General features: G+C 38.4%; 1 protein-coding gene across 3 annotated transcripts in view; it reads left to right on the top strand.

Moving 5' to 3' along the window:
• LOC121323157 (tetratricopeptide repeat protein 39B-like) overlaps nucleotides 1-20,407 on the top strand; it is a 39,816-nt gene that overhangs the window by 12,609 nt on the left and 6,800 nt on the right. The window contains exons 1-13 of one of the 3 annotated variants that reach the window (XM_041264036.1): nucleotides 1,088-1,653; nucleotides 7,081-7,185; nucleotides 8,761-8,892; nucleotides 10,151-10,227; nucleotides 11,362-11,429; nucleotides 12,523-12,587; nucleotides 12,903-13,008; nucleotides 13,755-13,820; nucleotides 17,107-17,215; nucleotides 18,456-18,523; nucleotides 18,618-18,677; nucleotides 19,467-19,628; nucleotides 20,037-20,128. In XM_041264036.1, coding sequence (XP_041119970.1) covers nucleotides 7,091-7,185; nucleotides 8,761-8,892; nucleotides 10,151-10,227; nucleotides 11,362-11,429; nucleotides 12,523-12,587; nucleotides 12,903-13,008; nucleotides 13,755-13,820; nucleotides 17,107-17,215; nucleotides 18,456-18,523; nucleotides 18,618-18,677; nucleotides 19,467-19,628; nucleotides 20,037-20,128 — 1,100 coding nt within the window. In that variant the 5' untranslated portion in view covers nucleotides 1,088-1,653; nucleotides 7,081-7,090. Of the gene's footprint in view, nucleotides 1-1,087; nucleotides 1,654-7,080; nucleotides 7,186-7,998; nucleotides 8,575-8,760; nucleotides 8,893-10,150; nucleotides 10,228-11,361; nucleotides 11,430-12,522; nucleotides 12,588-12,902; nucleotides 13,009-13,754; nucleotides 13,821-17,106; nucleotides 17,216-18,455; nucleotides 18,524-18,617; nucleotides 18,678-19,466; nucleotides 19,629-20,036; nucleotides 20,129-20,407 lie in introns of those variants that run through there. The other 2 variants (XM_041264026.1, XM_041264044.1) reach the window with 2 other exon arrangements.

Genomic DNA, 20,407 nt, shown 5'->3' on the forward strand with positions numbered 1-20,407 from the left:
TGTCCTCGTTAGGGCAATTTCTTTCGTCGGTGCAAACTGGGAGCTTCCACAGCTGAATACTTATGCAAGCAAGATATTTCAGTTTTTTATTTTTCTTAAAAATATTTCCCAACATAAAACCAATGTCACCTTACATTAATTGATTCTGAATTTCAGTGTTTAAAACAAAATATCAAACAGAACGAAATTTCAATGTACCATTTGTAATTCAGTAATATGAGAGAATTGGTCAGGGGTCTGAATACCTAATGAACCTAATTTTACATCTTCTTTTCCAAAGGCTACAATAACCATGTCGTCCTTTGAGTGGTATGTGTTCGCATACATATCTTCAAGTGCACCGTTAAAAGCATACATTCAAAAGTTGTCAATTTTTTAAAGTTTATTTTTTATTTTGGCCTGTCCCCAATTTGATTATGCCCAATCGCTGTGTTTTACTGAACTGTAAATTCTCAGGACAGATCTTACCAGTTTTAATATTCTATTATGGTTTATTGCGAAGGCTGGTATTGCTTTGAGGCGAATGTCCTGGAAATGCTATTTCAATTGTAAGTTAATACTGGCATGGTCAATTCGCACAGGAGTAAAAAGACACAGGACGCCTGAGTTTTAAATGTTACAGAAGGTCCTGAGGTCCTGTAAAATAATTTGAGGAGCAGAAAAAATTATCTGGGTTAAAAAAATAAGATGGTTCGCATGGGACTAAATGTCGATAAATTATGAACCCACCTGTGCCAGATGTGTTTAGATTGCACATAGTTGTTGCTACACCTGGTGGTCCCTGCTGGAAACACTGGTACTTGAATGAAAAGGTTTTAAAGGTAGTAGGACAAATGTAAGTGTCACTAATTTTTGAGTTATTTTTCTTTTTCCAGTAATGCTAGTATCGATTTGAACAGTATGTGCACACGCGTTGTCTAATCAAAGGAGTCGAAGGCTGAATCTGGTGTAAAAATGAAAGGACTCTGACCAGTCATAACTAGACGTGTGTGTTTTTTTTTTTTTTTTTTTTTTTTTTTTTTTTTTTTTTTTTTTTTTTAATTTATTTTTTTTTTTTTTATTTTTTTTTCCCTTAAGTGTTCCTTACACATAATCCAAGCTATCTGGAAACCACACTACAAGTTTTGCCGTTTATAATCGGCACTGTGTCTAGCTCTTTTTTTTTAAGGCAGTGATAAAGTAGAGCAAGGGGAGTGGAAGAGAGTAAGGGTGATATGCTAGAAGCTGCAGCATTGCTGGCTGAGGAGTCTCTCCATCCCTGCAGTGGAAAGCGAACACCGCTAATGATACCTGCTGTTTCTTATTTGGCATTTCTTTTAAAATTGGCTATGAAATGCAGCTTGCTGCTGCTTTGTGAACTTTTGAGCTAGCTTGTTTTTGCTTTTTAAGTAATTTAATGAGGATAGAACTATCTTTCTTTCTGTCTGTGTGTGTGTCTCTCTCTCTCCCTCACCTTGTGCTCGCTGGCTCTCCCCTCCTTTTCCTCCTCTGGCAAACACGCTGTACCAACGGCTCCCTTCCATGGGGCAAGGGGAAAAAAAGTCTTGTTTAAGGAAAGCTGAGCATCCTCTGTGATTTTTACATTGGACTCTTTCGCCAGTTTTGGAACAGGACAAGCATTTGACCACTGGTCCTTTAAGAATCTGTCAAGCTGTAAGTATATCACCCAATCTTTTTAAGTGGTAAAGAGATATACATGCCTGGTTACTTGTGTTCAAAGTAAAATTTCGGCAAGAGTGGGTTTTGTTTTTAAATGGGATAAACCTGGGTGTCCAGGGATCTTTCCTAAGCTTTTATAGTAATTTAGGTGAAAAACTCAACTATTGGGTCTGTATTGAAGAGGAATTAAAGTTTTTAAAGGAGAAAGTGTTTAAATTACCTTATGCAATTTTTTGTAATTGCGCATCCTGTAACAAATCAAGGTTTTGTACCGATGGAGAAGGGAAGAAGAGTGTAAATGTCCATAGTTTTGTCTGTGCTTGTGATAAGAAGCTTTGACAGTAAGTTACTGACCTCATTTACTCGTTTTAAGAAATTGAAGAGCTTCAAGCTATAATTCGGTACTGTGGAATACATTTCCTCACAGAGCTATAGGCCTTGCAGAGGTAGCCAGGGAGTCAGGAGGGAGTTTGTCTGACGTGAAGTACTGAAAGATTTTCTTTATTTTTTTTAAGCTATTTTTAGAGCTGGCAGAGTGTGGTGTAGATTAGTAACGTGAATTGTTCTGCTGCGCTCATATGAGAGGCTTCTTCATTGCAGAGTGCTTTGGAGGTGTAGCTTCTGGGAAGTGGGAGGCTGCCTCAGTCCTTGAGCTACAGTGATAGTGACGTTCAGAATCTCACTTAGAAATAGCTTGAAATAGTATGTTGCTGGACTGTTATGTTTTTTGTATCTGTATACAGTGTTAGTACAGTGGGGTGTTTTTTGTTGTCTGTGTGTGGTAGGTACATTATGGTAATGTGTCTTTGTGTTGAGAGACTGAGAATGATGAGTGTTGTAAAAATATCCTTGGAATATAATACTAATTTAGTTTAATTGGGATAATTAAACTAACCACATCTATGTTATTTAGCACAGATTGTTAACATTCCAATTCAATCTACACAGAAAACATTTTACTACTGGATTTGGATTTGAACAGGCCTCACAAAAAATGACTTCTGACCTTTTTCTTGTATTACCCAACAACCTCTTGTGAGGTCAAAGCCTTAAAGTCCTATCTATCACCCGCTGAAATTGTTATGTAAAGTATTTATTTATTTTGAGGTCTAAAATAAGATGAGCAGGACTTTTCTGAGAAGTGCACAAGATACTATAAATATTCACACTGTGTTTGTTTTGAGCAGACTGGGTTTCTTTATTGAAACATCATGAAATGTTATGTTAATTGCACTAAAGGTTTCACCACTTAATGCGACTGTGAATGAGAGAGAATTAATCTGAGCTGCAAATCTACTCCCAGACAAAGAAGGGCTCGAAGTAAGGTTTGTGGTACGCTTTTACAGGGATGGATCGACTCGATGGTAAGTCTGAACAGGAACTCGCCAATCTTGATGGAAGGATGTAGTTATAACACTGCTGAACAGCTCTATTGTGATCAGCTGCGTTGTGCGCGGTGATGGGAGAGAGTGTGGCACCGGGCTGATCACAGGGAGGAGTTTGGCAGTACAAAGGAGACGCAGCTATGCAAGTATGGCCCCTTATGGTAACGTGAAACAATGCCGGAGTGTTGTTGTTTTAATTTGTGTTTTGGCAAAAGAATATCATGGGAGCTGAAGCTATGAAGCCAGCTCTACCACCCGGATCATCTGCACAGGCGATAGTTTATTTTAAATAAACCGGACAGCTTGTAAAGACACCTTGTGTTGTGGACATTGTATCCTTACCTGCCCCACTGTCATCCTGACCGTGACATATAACACTAGGAAAGCAATTGAGTTGGATGGAAATTGTTTCTAACACCCTTTGTATCTGGCCTATTTTCACATTTTTAACAAACATTATCGTCCGTTACCGATAAGGACCTAGGGGGTGTCCTGCTTCACTATCATGACAGCACAGCTAGAAAACGAGGAATATAGAGATTCACCCTCTGATTCACTTTGAAAGAGTCAAACCAGACAGGTGTTGGATAGCTTTACTTTGCTTACCTTCATCCCGGCCACACGAGTACACTATTCTCACTAAATAATATGCAGTCCACATGCTGAAATTCATCGCATTAAGAAGAAAACCTGTTGGACAATTAATTTTTTTTATTGATTTTTCAATTAAAAAAACTCCAGTCAAAATACAATAAATACACAGCTCTAAAAAATTAGTGGTTGACATTCAAAGAGAACAGGATGTTAATGATGTGAATGCATAACGCTGATCCTTGTACTTGAAAGGCATGCAGTGTTTTCTAACATAATCTAATTCAACCCTCCTGCCTCCTGAGTCTGAGCACAATTATTAGCATCAATAACCGATGTTTACAGGGCTATTTATATAATGTGCTTTTTAAGATTGTATTTTTAAGTATTTCTTACCTGTTTGTTGTCTTTATTCGTTCTGAATGAATCGCTCCAGGTTGACGTTTCTGACCAGTGCACTTACTGCAAATTCTATAAACTTCAAAGGGTGTATTTGGAATATTCTACATAAAGAAATTGCTAAAGCCTGAACACCTGCCTTTGTGAAGTTGTCCTCTAATTACAGTAATATTCACTTAGTCCCTTATCAACCTAGTCCTGCCACAGCACAGTTTAATGGAACTACGTGGTATTGACTTCCTCTTAGTTTCTTAAGGGCAGCAATAGTGAGTCTCTAAAGCCTGCTGAATGATCAATTGCTCTCGAAATTGCACAACTTAATCACCTGCAACTGCTTTGTCCACACCTGGGCAATTAGTTGCGCAACAAGTTTCCTGCGTTTAGAAGTGTGTGTATTTTTATTTTCTGGCGAATACACTAGTGCTGTCAGTTCTTTCCTTCAGTCTGTCATTGTCTTTAGTAAATGATGGCTTAACTAATTACAGATGAAAAACTGGCTGTTATAGTCGTCTCATCTGTAGTTATTTTAAATGCAATATTAAAAGCAGACATGCGGGACAAGACCTTGGCTGAGGCGTTGTCAGAAACACGGGATATAAAGTTGACATGTTTTTAAATGTACCGCCTCTTTATCGCAGGAAAGTAGGCAACAGTCAGGAGATTGTAACAGTATATTTGCTTTAAGGAAATCTCCCTTGCTTGACTGTATATAACAAATTCAGTTGTTTTGAATCCGTTATATTTCATTCTTGTGTGTCTTTATGACGATGGCATATTTTTTAAGGTGATAAACATTTAGAATATTCTGTCAGACTAGTCTGATGCATGTTTCTGGCTGCAATGCTTTTTGCCACCGTTTGGTTCCACACCTCATGTATATATTTCACTTTCAGGTCTACCCACAGTGTTATTGGGAAATCTGTACCCCAAAATTTGCCAATTGAGCAAGACTTTTTTTTGTAAATGCTTGGGTCCTGTTCCCTCTGAACACCACTACAGAGAACGACTCTTCACTGCTTTTTTAAAATTATAATTAGACCAGAAGCAAGACTCATTGAAACTGGATGTAAAAAAGTGGCACACAGTTCTGGCACGCAAGTGCAGGAGAATGTTATGCCAGTCTGTAGGGATCAAAAACATTTCCTTATAATTCAGTTTAGTTTCATTTGTGACAATCTCTCAACACTGACGTTGTGTGTTTGAACATCGATTTCAATTCTGCAGAAATGAATTGGTGCACCAATGATTCAATTTGGAGCCAGTTACTCTTGGTTCAAGAAGACAATAACTACATTTGCACATATTGAAAGTGTTGGCCCAGCCCCCCACTCTGGATTTCACTGTCCTGGTCGGGATTGTTGCATTTATTAGATTGCATCAGTCATAAGTAGTATACTGTATTCTTTCCTGAAAATCTACACAAATATATAAGTATATCTCCAGTTGCAGTATATTTGCTTTAAAAAAGTGTTAAGGGCAGTGACCTTATTTTTTTTATTTTTTTAATCAATTGGTATGTGTCCAGATATATCCTTTTCTGTGTCTGCATATACAATACATTTGTAATCTACTGTCACCAAAAGAGACACTTATTCCTGTCACTGGTGAGTGGATGAGTTATGGTAACTTGGTATGAACCCATCCCCTGAAACAGAAATTGGACTGCTGTGCTGAAGTAGCCAGACATTCATTGTAATATGGGAGTGATACAATTCCTCCCCTCTGGCACAATACAATACTAGTAGGTTGTCTGCAATTTCTTATATTTAGAACACAGCTGAGTGATTTTAAATGATTGCAGTTGCTGTGCTCTTTGAGCTAGCAGCTAGCTGGCAGTATGGGAGTCTGTCACAAGCTTTTCTACTTATAAGCTGTTGCAAGTTGGACTTGCCTTCGTATTGTTAATCAGTAAAGTAGGTGTATATCTCACCTCGGAGGAAAATATGAAATCCAATCAGTCAGGTACCTAGCCAGCAAAAACAAGAATGCTTCCAGAGAGCTTTGAAGCAGCTCTGTTAACACAAAGTTTATGGAAAAAGGGAAGGGATGAGAGTACAAGGCAGAGTTGTGTGGGTGTCAGTATACGAAATGAACGTGACATGACCACTTGCAACAGAGACACATGCTCAACTACATAAATACACGTTCTGTATGGTGACCAAAGGAAATAAACTGAACCACCCCTTTTATATAAGTCTTGTGGCTCATAACTAGAGGAACTGAGTAAAAACAGTCAAGTTTCTTTGTGAAGTCGTTGAGAAGCTGATATGTTAAATCAAAGCAATTGGGTTCATATTAGTGATCCAAGCCGCGCAGAATCTACATAGACCCTTTTAATGCTCTGTATATTTATTCAGCTGCGGATTTCCCCAGGAATGATTTTTTATTGACCTGTTTTTTTGACATGACTAAAAATGCATAAGGGAAACTGTATGAAACGGTAAAAGATTTAACTGATCTCAGTAGTTATTGGGGAGTCTCTGACCACGTGGTTCATATCTGACTATTTCATTTATCTAAACTGTGGTGGATCAAAATACTGCCTCCGAGATCGAGTTTGAGAATGAAAATTATGAAAATCAAACCTTTATCTGTACTAGTAGCTCATTCCTGTCTGTAAAAAGATCTAAAATGGTAGAGGGGCCAATTAAATGATATAAAGGGTAGTTGTTTTTAGGTCTGCAAGTTTAGATTAATTAAAAAACCCCAATTAAGAAGAATTAGTTACCTCATGCTGTTCTAATGGGTCATAAAATGAACGAAAGCAGGGATGTAAGTACGACTCCTATTGCATAGAGGTTTCACCTATTCCAGGTTTTAATACAAGCTTCATTAGCCACAGTGTATAGGTAACAAGCTCAGGTGTGTCTGATTTAAACTGATCGTGAAAACAGGAATGGATGAAACTGCAAAGCAATCTTATTTCCATCCCTGTAAATGGGTCTGGTATATCTTTTTATACTCCACACCAGTCTGAGTGGTGTGCGGTGGTGATGGTGATTTTATGTTGTAAACTCCTGCCTGACTCTTTGTTTTCTTTATTCAGGGCATCCAAAATGGATTTGAAAACTGCCTTGGAAGAATGCACAATGGCACTTAACCTCTTTTTGAACAACAAGTTTTCTGAAGCTCTGGATATGCTGAGACCTTGGTATGTTGGTGTTTGAGAAGTGTCTAGTGAAGAATGACGCTGGATATTGGCAACTTCCAAAAGGCTTAAGAGAGGTTACATTTTTACAAAAAATCTCTCTCATTCAAGTCAAATCAAAAGTCAAAGGCAAAACACTACTCAACCAAAACAGTACAAAACAAAACACCCATTTACTTTAAAATAAATGACAGTAAACAATGTAAAAAATGCATGATATAGTATCCATTCAGACATTTTATACAGTAAATGGCAGTTCAACCATAGTAATGAAATGTTATACAGTATATAGGTAAACCAAATGTCCTCATAAATACTTGTATGGGAGATAAGAGATGTGATTTAAAGAATTGTGTTAAAGAAAAAACAATTGGTCATATAATGTAATGACTCTATTTAAACATACCTTTTCTGTTTGCCATCATACTGACTATTGTCACTTCAGTTTGAGATGTTTTAATCCCCGCCAGATACACCTCTCCAGGTGTCTTTAGCGTGGCTAAATTCACCTATTTGAGATGTTTTACTAAATTCACCTATTTTTGCTTTAACCCTTAGTGTCCAGACATTGCATTTGATGTTGTCCACTCTAAACAACAACACACACATATATATATATATATATATATATATATATATATATATATATATATATATATATATATAATATATATATATATATATATACACATATACACACATACATACACACACACACACACACACACACACACACACATATATATATATATATATATATATATATATATATATATATATATATATATATATATATAAAATGAGTCTTTGCCAATATCTTCTGCATTTTAATATAGTAACTGTGTGTTGGGGTTAGCCGATTCCCCAAATTACCATTTCAAGTATGTAAATAAGTTACAGGGGAAAAGAAATGGGTTAATATACAGAGTAAGCTACAAACTGGTGTCAAGTAAGAAGGTAGTTGCTAGAAGGATACTAGCACAGGATCAAAAGTAGCTGAAGCTGGAATAGGAACACAGGCAATATTACAAAAACAGTTTGGAGAAAAGAGAGGTTTCCTGGGGAGCAGTGCAAAGAGCAGTCTGTTTGGTTTGATGTTCAATGTATTGGTTGTTGTCTGGTGGCACTTTTTGTTGAAACGGGGGGTATAACAACCACCATTGAGGATTTCGTGTAGTGACTTTCGCTTTGACCGCCTATCCAATATGGTGGTTTAGAAACCATTTTTGTATTTTTTCTTCAATACAGATATAACAAATTGCTTTCAGATTTTATTGCGCTGTGACCCATCATAGGCAAACCTTTCTCATGAAATTGTATACATGTTGTTGTTTCTTTTGAGTTTCACAGAATCGAGTGTTTCAAGCAATGGCCCAAGCTGTTCCATCAGAGGTGAAACATCACAGCCTTGCATGCCTTTCTAGAATGAGGAAATTGGAGTCTACGGGTAGCATTTCGTTCAGTGTATTTAGCAGATAGTTAATGACCTCTGTAGGGGTTAGTGGGTAAACGCTAGTGTTTGAGCAACACAAATCTGACTCACTCTGCATTATTAAAGTGTAAACCACTTAATGGCAGGGCGAAGGCTAGCATGTACCATGCTCTGGGATACAGCACGATCTTGGTGATGCAGGCGGCCATGACCTTTGAACACCAAGACATCCAGATGGGCATCAGCGTAATGAAAGATGCACTTCAGACCTGCCAAAGGTAAGGGATTAAAGCAGCACTGGTAACCAAATAAGAATAGCAATATTCAGTAAAAGATGAATTTGCAGGTCCTCATTTATCTTGGCTACGAATATATGTTTTTCATTAATTTAGGAGAAATATATCCTTTAATCGCATATTAACTCGTGACAATGATGTGAATGTGTTTTATAGACTAGCTCTTTTATTATCTCTCAGTAATTATGGTCCTAAAGTTTCATTTCAAATTCAAAACTTTACTGTATTTAAAGCAAGCTGCATGGGGAGTCAGTTACAGCAGAGTTGTTCAGTGGCTGTGATTTGTCGATAGAGCGCATTCCACATTTTATGTCACATTTTAGTACAAATGTTAAGGATTAATTGCCTTAACATGTCTTCAATGCAAGATTAGGACCAGTGCTTAAGGAATACCTTAGTTAAAGATTATTTGTACAGAACTGGCAATAGTATATGTATGTATTTAGGGAAGATGGTTTATGTATGTTCTTTTCTCTAGCATGACAGGAAAATAACATTTTATCTTTCATTAGGGAAGAAAATACCCTTTTTTTGTTTGTTTATGCAAGTTAAAGCCCTTTCAAAATAAAAAAAGCTGTTAAATAAATGAATAAATTGATATATTAACTATAGTTTTTGCTATTTAGTTGAAAGCTGGCATTCCAAGTATTAAAAGCAAAATCTAAGTATGTAATATCATATGTTCTGTACTTCTCTAACCCCCACAGTTAGAATCAGTAGACTATGAGATTAGGAGATAGCGTGAGATTAGGAGGGCCCTCTGTATAGCATGCATGCTGGTTATGTTGTGTGATGATCAGTTGACTGAGCTTTTTGGTGAGGCATCTGTAGTGTCTTCATCTACTGCACCATAGAGAAAAAACAACCTTAACACTGGTGATAGTATAATAAAGTAGGTCATTGTCAATAATCATGTTCCTTGCTTTCTCATTTCTAAAATTAGTTTTCCCCTGAGCAACTATATTGTTACTGCAGAAAAACATCCTTTTGGTAGCTCTAGATCCACGAGTGATCAAAAACTCTTTGTGAAGATGACTGTAGTTTTAAAACAGAAAATAACTGAATAAGTACATTTGAGACGACATACAATCTGTAAGACTGAGAGACAGCCTGTACCCCATAGACCTTTCTTTTTAGCACTCTGACCTCCTTTCATCACAAGAAGACAAGTTGTTCTCTTCCACTTGTGTCTGCTTTCCTCATATCCTTTTAATTTATATTCTCTTGTTTACTTTCTTAGGTTTAGAAAAAAGAACACAGTTGTGGAATCTATATCCAGTTTAGTTTCCAAGCAAGCAGCCGCACAATTCAGTGAAGGTAAAAGATTAGTGTGTGTGTCTTTATTAAGCGATAAGGTGTAGTGTAAGAAGAGGTAAACGATATGAATTTTAATAAACAACACTATCTTTGAGATTTAACTCCACGTTCTTAAAAACATGTCATCACTATAATGCAACATTATTTTATAGAAAAATACTTTTAAAAGGTGTCCTGTTTAACTTTTCTGTTGCTTTCTTTTCTTGGATACCCAAGTAAATCTAGACATTTTAGCATTTTACCTTGCACTCTTCTGCGATAGCCTCTACAGTTGCCTTAGTTTTTTTTTTGCTTAAATTTGTTCTATTTCATACACTACAGAAATCAAAAGCTGTGATCTGGTTGGATGTGATGGTCATAATACACTGCCTAGGTTTTGTAATATAATATTTAATTTGTATAATCATTTGTTTATCTTACTTGAAAATAGAAATATAGAAACTGCCTTATTTTCAGATTTTTGTTTTGATTTATTAAGTGCCTTTGTTCATTTCATGTAGATGTATTTGCTTCAGGCACAAATATGCAATACAGGCCAACCAGTGATACAATATGCAAAAAAACATGAATGAGTAAATAAAGACACATATTGTACAGTACTTGTAGGACTGACGCAGTTTTGACAGACTGATACTGGTCTTGTTCAGGGTTAGGGGTCAATTCCTTTTTTTCAATTCCAAATACTTTTCAAACTTAATGGAAGTTGGAATTGGAACTGGGAATTGATTTTAAGAAGGAATTGGAAATATCACCAATAAATCAAACTTCAACACAGTCTGACATGACCTGGAAACACCACAAACAAATATCCCAAAAATTTTGTTAACATTCAGTAAACAGTTAGTGGTAACTTAACACACATTGTATACTGATCTCTAGAAAATTGATTGAATGTTGCTGTGTAAAATGGAAATAATGCAAGTGCTGTAATGTTTTTCTTTTTATTGAATCCATCCTTTTAGTACTGTCTGTACTGGTAAAATTGTGAATATATACTATATACTGTAAACCCCTTTTAGCCACCCTTAATTACTGTTTTTTTATTTTTAATATTAATTCAGTTTTTATTTTTCTGCTAAATAAAGTGCAACTTTGAAGAGTTTGCTGGCCTAATATCTGTTTTTTTTTCTTTAGAGGAAATGCATGCAGACCTCTGCTATGCAGAGTGCTTGCTACAGAAAGCAGCCCTAACGTTTGTGCAGGTAAACCGCTCACCTAAGCATTCCTTTTTTGAAGGCCAAAATAATATTTAATTGTATTGACTTAGAAGGTACAAAAATAATTGTACTGTTCAATATACAGTACATGTTTATAGTTAACTATGTTTGTCACAAAGGCTCTGTCTGCAGTGTGTTACCTTTTTAGTAAATCGCAACAAATAAGATTGTATTTAGGAACAGCTATAAACAGAAGTGGGGTTTTTTGGGGGTTTTTTTTGTCTTCTACAGTTAAGAACTGTGCAGTGCACCTGGATTCTAGTCTAGGTTGAGATCAATAATACAACAGTGTAGTAATACCATCGTTTAAAAATTGTCTCATGACCACATCTATCCCGCCATTTAAAATGAGAGTGAATTGAGAGGTGGTGAAGGTCATTAGATCTCATACATTCAAATACAGCCTAAGTGTTTGGTTTCACACCACCGGTTGTTGGGCATATGATACATTTCCCTGTTACTGTAAGATGACAGGCGATCCACATGTAAACAAATCAGTCCATTAGCAAAATTGAATTTAAAATTATGAGGTTGTCAGCTTGAACATGAGAAAATACAGCTCTTTCGTAAAGCAGGTCATGAATGAATGACATTGTAGGGATGGGCCTTTACCTGGAAATAAACAAAACAGTGTTTAGTAAATATACTCGCTCGTGAGATTGAACTACTGAGCTAAATCTGTATTGCCAAGAAGGTGGCATTTTGAATAAAGTGTATGCTAATGTGAAACGTGGTAGTCTGGACTGACCTATAATGCAGACAGTGCAATCCTAAAGAAATGCTGATAGCAGCTTTAGAAACATTGAGACTGATTTCAAAATGTTTACAGATGTTTCTGTATTTATTCATAGGGATATACCTAATGCATTACTAAATACATAAGTATCTCAAGCATTAGAAAAAGGTCTATTCAAGGAATTAGTATTATGGTACAGAGATTAGTACGAAACAAATCGCTGATCTGAAAAGGTTCTTGTTAAGATGTTCATGAAAGAAGGCGACATTTAGGACATCGTTTTTTCCCAGAAACTTTTTTTTTTGTTTAAAACTATGATGTGTGTTTCCCCCTCCCCTTTAGGATGAAAACATGATCAACTTTATCAAAGGTGGTATCAAAATCAGAACAAGTTACCAAATATACAAGTAAGCAATATTGCCTTTTCTTGTAATTTTATCAATGTGGAAATTGCTGGTTGCAAATAAAATGAATTAATTTCTGCAGAGGTACTCCTGCTTGGAGAATAGCAATCACTTCTGTGCTCACTGAGCTCCAGTGATAACACTAACAAACAGCAGAGACAGTGTTTTCATACAGTTGAATAATAGTTTCAGAGGTTTACACTCCAATGCGTAAACAACTGTTTTATTTCAATGGTTGTATTCATTAATTGTGTTTTAATTAAATGCCATCTAATATGTGTTTGGAGTTCTGTCTAACACTTTTCTAATGGCTGCCAGGGATTGTCAGCAGCTTTTAAACATGACTCAGGATCTTGCTGGCAAGAACGAAACCTACTGCCAGTTTGAAGGGGGCGTGAAGTTAGGAATTGGAGCATTCAATCTGGTATGTTTGGGATTGCCTCAGTTAAATTGAAAACTGCATATGCTCTGAAGCAGCTTTTTCACTGCTGTAATATCAGTAATCATGAAATACTTTCAGGTCACTGCGGCTCATGTTTCCATTGTAGTGACACCTAATAATCTGCATTGGCTTTTATGATATGCTGTCATTAATATTAACAAGGGCGCTGCACACTGGATTCATTGTAAAAAATACATGTTGTCACTCGTACATTCAGCACAAAGATGGCTGATTTTAAACCACTGTACAACGACATGAGGGACAGTTTAAACCATCACAATAAGACCTTTAGCTAGCCGCCTGGAGGAAGGACCACAGATTCCCAGAGGTTTAATTTTTTCAATACTAACCTGGTTAGGGGGTTTTGTTTTTCCTCTCCTGAGTGCTAACGGACCTCGCTGGCACCAAAGCGAGCAGCCATAGAATAGCCTTTTCCCATTCTTGAACTTGTTATGTTCTTGGTTGAAAATTTGGTTTCTATGGATATTTAATGTATTTTTAAAAATTGAGAGAAACACATCTGGTGTGCAGTGCCTTTTTAAAATTATAAACAGTGCATGATGTTTAACCAGTTTATATTTATCAGTAATCATTTGTAATGACAGCTTCATGAGTGAAATAAATAGGGGAAAAGAAATAACATTTACATTTTTTTCTCAGCATTGTTTATATCCTACAAAGCAATTTTATTAAGATTTGTGAGGTTTTTTTTTCCCTCTCATTTTCAGATGCTGTCCCTCCTACCTGCAAGAGTTCTAAGGCTTCTGGAATTTATTGGGTTTTCAGGCAATAGGGTAAGACTAAATCACAAACGTTGCTGTGCTTTTGAAATGTTTTGAAAGCCCAACTATCCATCAAAGTTGCTTGAATTTCTAATGCATCTTTCAATTCTGTTCTCCATTCTGGTTAGTGAATCTCCATAGCTAGCAGCAGTTGGGCTTTTCAAAACAGTTCAAAGCATGTTCCCAGGCTATACTCAAAATGGAGAATATTACCACCTCAGATACTTGAGATAATCTGTAGTTACACAGCTCTTATGGATGCACACGACGGCCTACAGCCTTTTTCTCAGTGTGGTTTATTATTATTATTATTTATTTCTTTGTAGACGCCCTTACCCAGGGAGACTTACAGTTGTATACAAAAAATACACTGTAGGTCAATAATTGCAGTACAATCAAGAGCAATATACAAAATACAATGACTTCAGTCCTAATAAGATCAAATACAAAACACAGTACGATTTGATATTGGGGCAGTTCAAGAGAAGATAAGTGTTGATAGTTACATCAGGGTTAGATACGAGTGCAGGTGAAATACAAAACAGTACAGACTGTGTTTAAGTGCAGGATTAAATACAATAAAATAGGGAGCAGATAAAGTGCATTAAAGGCAGAGTGCTGTATTGCCCAGAAGGGAAGAGTTGAGTTTTACAGGTGTTGTCTGAAGAGATGTGTCTTGAGGAGGTGCACCACCACTGTAGGAAGGTTGTTCCACCACTGCGGGGCGAGTGTGGAGCATGAGCGCGCTCTGGAGGCAGGGGAGTGAAGAGGAGGTACAGCCAGTCCCCTAGTGCAGGCGGAGTGGAGAGGTCGGGTGGGGGTGTAGGGAGAGATTTGGGTCTGGAGGTAGCTGGGTGCAGTCTGGTCGAGGCATCGGTAGGCAAGAACAAGAGTCTTGAACTGGATGCGGGCTGTGATCGGGAGCCAGTGGAGTGAGCAGAGCAGTGGAGTAGCGTGGGAGAAGCAAGGCAAAGAGAGCACCAGGTGAGCAGCAGAGTTTGGGAGATGCAGGGAGGCCAGCCAGGAGGGAGTTGCACTAGTCTAGGCGGGAGAGTATCAGGGCCTGGATGAGGAGTTGCATGGAGTAGTTGATGAGAAAGAAGCAGATTTTTTGTATGTTGCTCAGGAAGAACCAGCAGGTGTGTGCTAGAGTGGAGATGTGCTGGGAGTAGAAGAGGCAGGGGTCCTAGATTACTCCAAGGTTCTTGGTGGAGGAGGAGGAGGGAGAGAGCATGGTAGATTTTACAGTAATGGAGATAGAGATCAGAGGAGGGGAAGAAAAGGAGGTCAGATTTAGAGAGGCTGAGTTTGAGGTGATGCAAATGCATTCAGGAGGAGATCGTAGACAGACAGCTAGAGATACGGGAGGGGACAGTTCGGTCGAGGGGGGGAAGGAGAGGAAGATCTGAGCATCATCAGCATAGAAATGGTACGAGAAACCATAGGATGCGATGAGGGTACCCAGGGAGCAGGTGTAGAGAGGACCCAAGACTGATCCTTGAGGGTGAGGTGTAGAGGTTGAGCAGAGCCAGGTTACCTGGTAGGTGCGGTCGGAGAGGTAGGAGCAGAACCAGGCCAGAGCATTGCCAGAGATTCCCAGGTCAGTGAGGAGAGGATAGGAGAATAGACTGATTGACAGTGTCAAAGGCAGCAGAGAGATCAAGGAGAATTGGGACAGAGGAGGGAGAGAGGCAGCACGGGCAGAGTTAGTGAGACAGGAGAGCAGTTTCAGTGGAGTCAGTAGTGTGGAAACCAGATTGGAGGTACAAGCAGAGTGGTTAGACAGGAAAGCAGAGAGCTGGCGGTGAACTGCCAACTCGAAGGTTTTAGAGAGGAAGGTTAAGAGGGAGACAGGACAGTAGCTCTGGAGGGAGGTGCGGTCGAGGGCGCACATGTTGGGTTTGTGGCCCTGGAGGAGGGAGGAGAGGACTGAGTCTGAGAGTCTCCCCTCTGTTAGTGCCCACTCAATCATCCCCCTTCTCCCACAACCCAACCAGGAGGGGATGGACCCCTCTCCGTCTCTCAGCACTCTTAAGAGTTTGCGTGATATCGAGATTTTTAGAAGAAAAAGGCTCCGTCGTCAGTCTCATGGGTCTCAAATTTGGGGGGGTTGAGGTCTCCGGGGGAGAAGTTAGAGAATAGTTTTCCGGGGTTCATAGAGAATAGTTTCCGGGGGTTATTAGTGGAGGGCTGGATAATAGATTGAAAATAGGAACGTTTAGCAGAGGAAAGAGTAGAGGAGAAGGTTCTCTTCCATTTCTTTTCAGCAGAGCGCAGTTTGCTTCTTGCTGAGAGGGCGGGCAGGTTGGAAGGTGAGGGGACAGAGTGAGTCAATGGAGGAGAAGAGGGTGGAGGTAGCAGAGTTTACAAAGAGTTGGGATAAGTTGATAGGAGGGAGGTGAGAGAGACAGAGCGGTGGAGGCAAGGACAGGGGGTGGAGAGAGAGTGGAGGTTACAGCGGGAGGTGGCAGTGGGGGTAGGTGCAGTAGGGAGAGACAGAGAAAAAGAGATAAAATAGTGATCAGAGGGTGGACGGGCAGCAGGCCCTGGAGAAAGTGAGGTCCAGTTGACGGCCAGCTTTGTGGGTAGGAGGGGATGGAGAGAGAGAGAAGTTGAAGGAGAGGATGGAATCCGGCAGAGTGTGTGGGATTGGAGAGAGGGATATTGAAATCACCTAACAAGACAGTTGGGGTAGACAGAGAGGGGAGGGAGGAGAGGAGATAGTTGAGTTCATTGAGAAAGTGATTGAGAGGTCCAGGGGGATGGTACAGTACAATTAGCAGGAGTTGACAGGGAGAGGTTAGTTGGACAGTGAAATTCAAAGGTGTTAACAGAGAGTGAGGAGAGGTCAGAGGGGACAGAAAAGATGAAGGAGGGAGAGAGGAGAAGACCAGTCCCACCTCCCCGTCCAGTGAGATGCGGAGTATGGGACATAACATAGAGAGAGGACAGGACAGCAGGAGTTAGTGTTGTATATGTATAATAAGCCACACATGGAGTAAACGCATCTCCTGAATTTGGTCACAGTGAGCATGAAATGACCCTATAGCAACGCTGCACAGTGAGGGTCATTTGATCTGAGATGCTTGGTACAACCATACCCCTTAATTACTTAATTAAACCAATTACACCTCCATTCAAGTATTTATTAATTATTTACCAGTATTAATTGATAATATTTAAAACCTGGTAAGGAAAGGCCATCGAGAATCGAGGGCACTCCTGCCCTATAGCAATGTGTGAAAATGTTTGTTGTACCGCCTTAAAATAATCCGCCATTTGTTTTTGTGCCTCTCAGGAGTTTGGGCTGTCCCAGTTACAAGAAGGGGCTTCTAGCCACAGCCTGAGAGCTATACTGTCTGTTCTGACCCTGCTGCTTTACCACACTTATGTTGCTTTAATCCTTGGTAAGAAACCCCTGTCTTTCATTTGGTTGTATGAGTTTGTGTCTAGCGGGTTTCAAGGGCGTAATGCTAGCGTCTCTACTGCTACGACAGCCATAAACAAACTGGGTGGTCAACACAGTCTTAAACTAGCACAGTTGGAATGTTGTAGAAAAAATAATACAGCAGACACCACATAATTTAAAAATGCTGGCTCCCAGTACAAGTTGAAAGCTATGCTTTCTATTGTTTTTGCTTTAATATATATTGTCTTTTTTTTCTAATATAATATCACATTGTCGCTACAGTTAGTTGCTTTTTACAGAGTGCTTTGAATCTAGGGGACTTGTTTGGAACTCATTGCAAAACCATTCATCTAAGCAATGACTGAAGCATGAAAACCAAACAAAACTGGTGCATCAGAAGCAGTGCTTTTGATTAATTGATTCTACACTTATTGAATTGTGTTTCTTGTGATACAGAGCAATAATACATACTTGAGCATCTGATGAAAAGCAGACCGCTCCGTTTCAGCAGTTTACATATCCAAAAGATTGCTGTAAGGATAGAAGCAGAATGTGTGCCACTATCATGGAATTGTAAGATTGGTCCAGCAAGGCAAACAAATTAGTAGCAGTAGTACCAGCTGTGATATTTTAAACTAAAAATAGATGTTTCCAATATCATATGTTTCTTTTGATACTGTACGTTTTGAGACCTCTATAGTCAATTGAGTTGCATAACAGGTAAGATTTATTTTATGAAGTTATTATTTTGTTTTCTGCACCTACTTTAAGGGACAGCATGATATAACTAGCAGTGGCTGTCTATACCCTGGCCATTTAGATAAACTAAAGTTTCCAGATTATTAAAAACCCAAATCTCAACATGCCCCTTGAGTGTGTTGTGTACTTGTGATGTACGTTGTGATTTTTTCAACCTGCTTTTTGAGATCCTTCTGCTTTTGCCATGTTGTTGAATAGATGCACACAACTTGCACAGCTTATGATGTATCACATGGCCACATACATTTGATTACATTGCAGAAGAGAATTTGTTCTCATTTGACTTGAATTTTCTAGTCGGTATATAGAAGGTAGTGTGTAGTGTTAATCTTGTGAAAAATTTAAGAACCAACCTTGAAGTTGAAACTAAGTCACCTTGACCCTTTTTAGAACTGCATGACAGCAGTGTATTAATCCTCAAAACTCCTGCCACGGTCATTTGTTTTCCACAACCCCCTTTCTCAACGAAATCTCCGTAGGTAGTGGTGAAGGAAACCTTGCAGAAGCCGAAGCCCTGTTGGAACCCTACCTCAAGAAATTCCCCAACGTACGTGATATTGGACTTCATCTTTGAATCTATAACTTCTGTACTTGATTGGCATTTTCAAATGTATAACTTATCCATTTTTTTCTTTTTAAAGGGGTCTATTATTTTATTTTATACAGCCAGGATAGCAGTACTTAAAGGAAACTTTGAGAAGGTAATTTATTTTTTTCTTTTTTTTTTTTCTGTGCACCTTTGTGGATGCTTTTATAAATGAACAACAAATTAAATTCCCACAGCTCCACCGTATACTACAAATGCAATAAACTGTCATTCAGACACTGTTTTTTAAGTATAGGTTGCCTAGATTAATTTGTCAATCACCAGTGGCATCCTGGTACAAGATCTATTGAAGTTTTGCCTAAATGTTTAATCATCATCAAAAATATTGCATGCCAAATATAGATGTCAGCCTTAGTATTGACATAGTAGTATATATAAAGTTTAGACCACTTTTAGTTTATATTCAATATTTTTCTTTTTTTCATATACAACAATTAAATGCTGTACACATACAATCTTGTAAAAAATACATGTTGCAATAAAAAATAAAAATACTAATGGTAGGATTTTTTATGATGGTTTTTGTGATGGTTACGAACATACAAAACATACTTCTCTCTCATCCTAATTGAGGTCAGGTTTTCTGTACATTCAGTATTTAATAGAAACTGGTATGTACAAATTAATTTAATGGGATTCTCTCTTAGACACCAAAAGGACTATAAATGTCAATAAACAGGGTTGTAAAAGCAGAGGAAATGCCTTGGCCAGATCACGGAGTTGAGCACCTGACGTGAGAGTATGTAGTGTGGACTGTACATGTGTGTAGATCAAGTTTAAGATAGTGACAAAGACAGACCAGTGAATATGGGGTCATCTTGTAATGTGAAAGAATGCCTGTATAAATGAAATGCTTTGCTGCTCTGGTCTCCCCCCCACACAGGCTGAAGTGAAGTTTCAGGACTGCATTGCATCCCAGCAGGAGTGGAAGCAGATCCATCACCTCTGTTACTGGGAGCTGATGTGGTGCCACACCTTCCAGCAGAATTGGCTAGAGGCTTACCGCTATGCAGACCTGCTCTGTAAGGAAAGCAAGTGGTCAAAGGTAAATGAACACAGCTCAGCATGTACAAACCTGTTCTTTTTTTTTTTTTCTCTCTCTCTTTGCAGCAGTTTATTTACAGTTTCCAATAATTGGCAGCTATTCTATTCAGTTGCAGGTCAGATTAGTCTACAGATTGCAATGAGTAATTTTCATACATAATCTTCAATACAGCAATACACTATAGTACATCTCAAGAAGTTTGGTTATGAAATTAGACCAAGATGTATGCTAGAAATTCATGTTCTTCAAACACGCATGCTTCAAGTAGGCTTGCAGGTGGTTTACTGGCAAAATAATATGCCTTGATCATAAATAACAGAGCCCTCTGCTGGCCTAATATAGGAATTGCTTTAGTTTGTCAGAACAACGGAATTAAGCATGTCCGTCTTCTTTTTTTTGTCTTTGCAGGCAATATATGTCTTTCAGAAAGCTGCCATTCTAAGCATGCTTCCAGATGAAGTTGTCAGACAGACTGGGGAGAATGTAACTGAGCTGTTTAAGTAAGTAACTGATCAAGGCAACAGTACTGTACGGTACTAGTGTGCCAGGTCACAGTCAGAATTAGCAATTCAGCCATGTAAAGCTGTAATGACACTGATTATATCTACACAAAAAATATTAAATACTGTGTAATTGCTGGAAGTTAAGTGGATATAGACTCGGGACAGAGGGAAGGAGACACTTTCACAGAGAATGTTGAGGGTGTGGAATAGGTTACCTAGTCTTGTTATTGAGGCTATATCAATTGGATTGTTTAACATCCAAATTGATAAAGTTTT

This window comes from Polyodon spathula, chromosome 1 (genome assembly GCF_017654505.1).
Source record: "Polyodon spathula isolate WHYD16114869_AA chromosome 1, ASM1765450v1, whole genome shotgun sequence".
NCBI lineage: Eukaryota > Metazoa > Chordata > Actinopteri > Acipenseriformes > Polyodontidae > Polyodon > Polyodon spathula.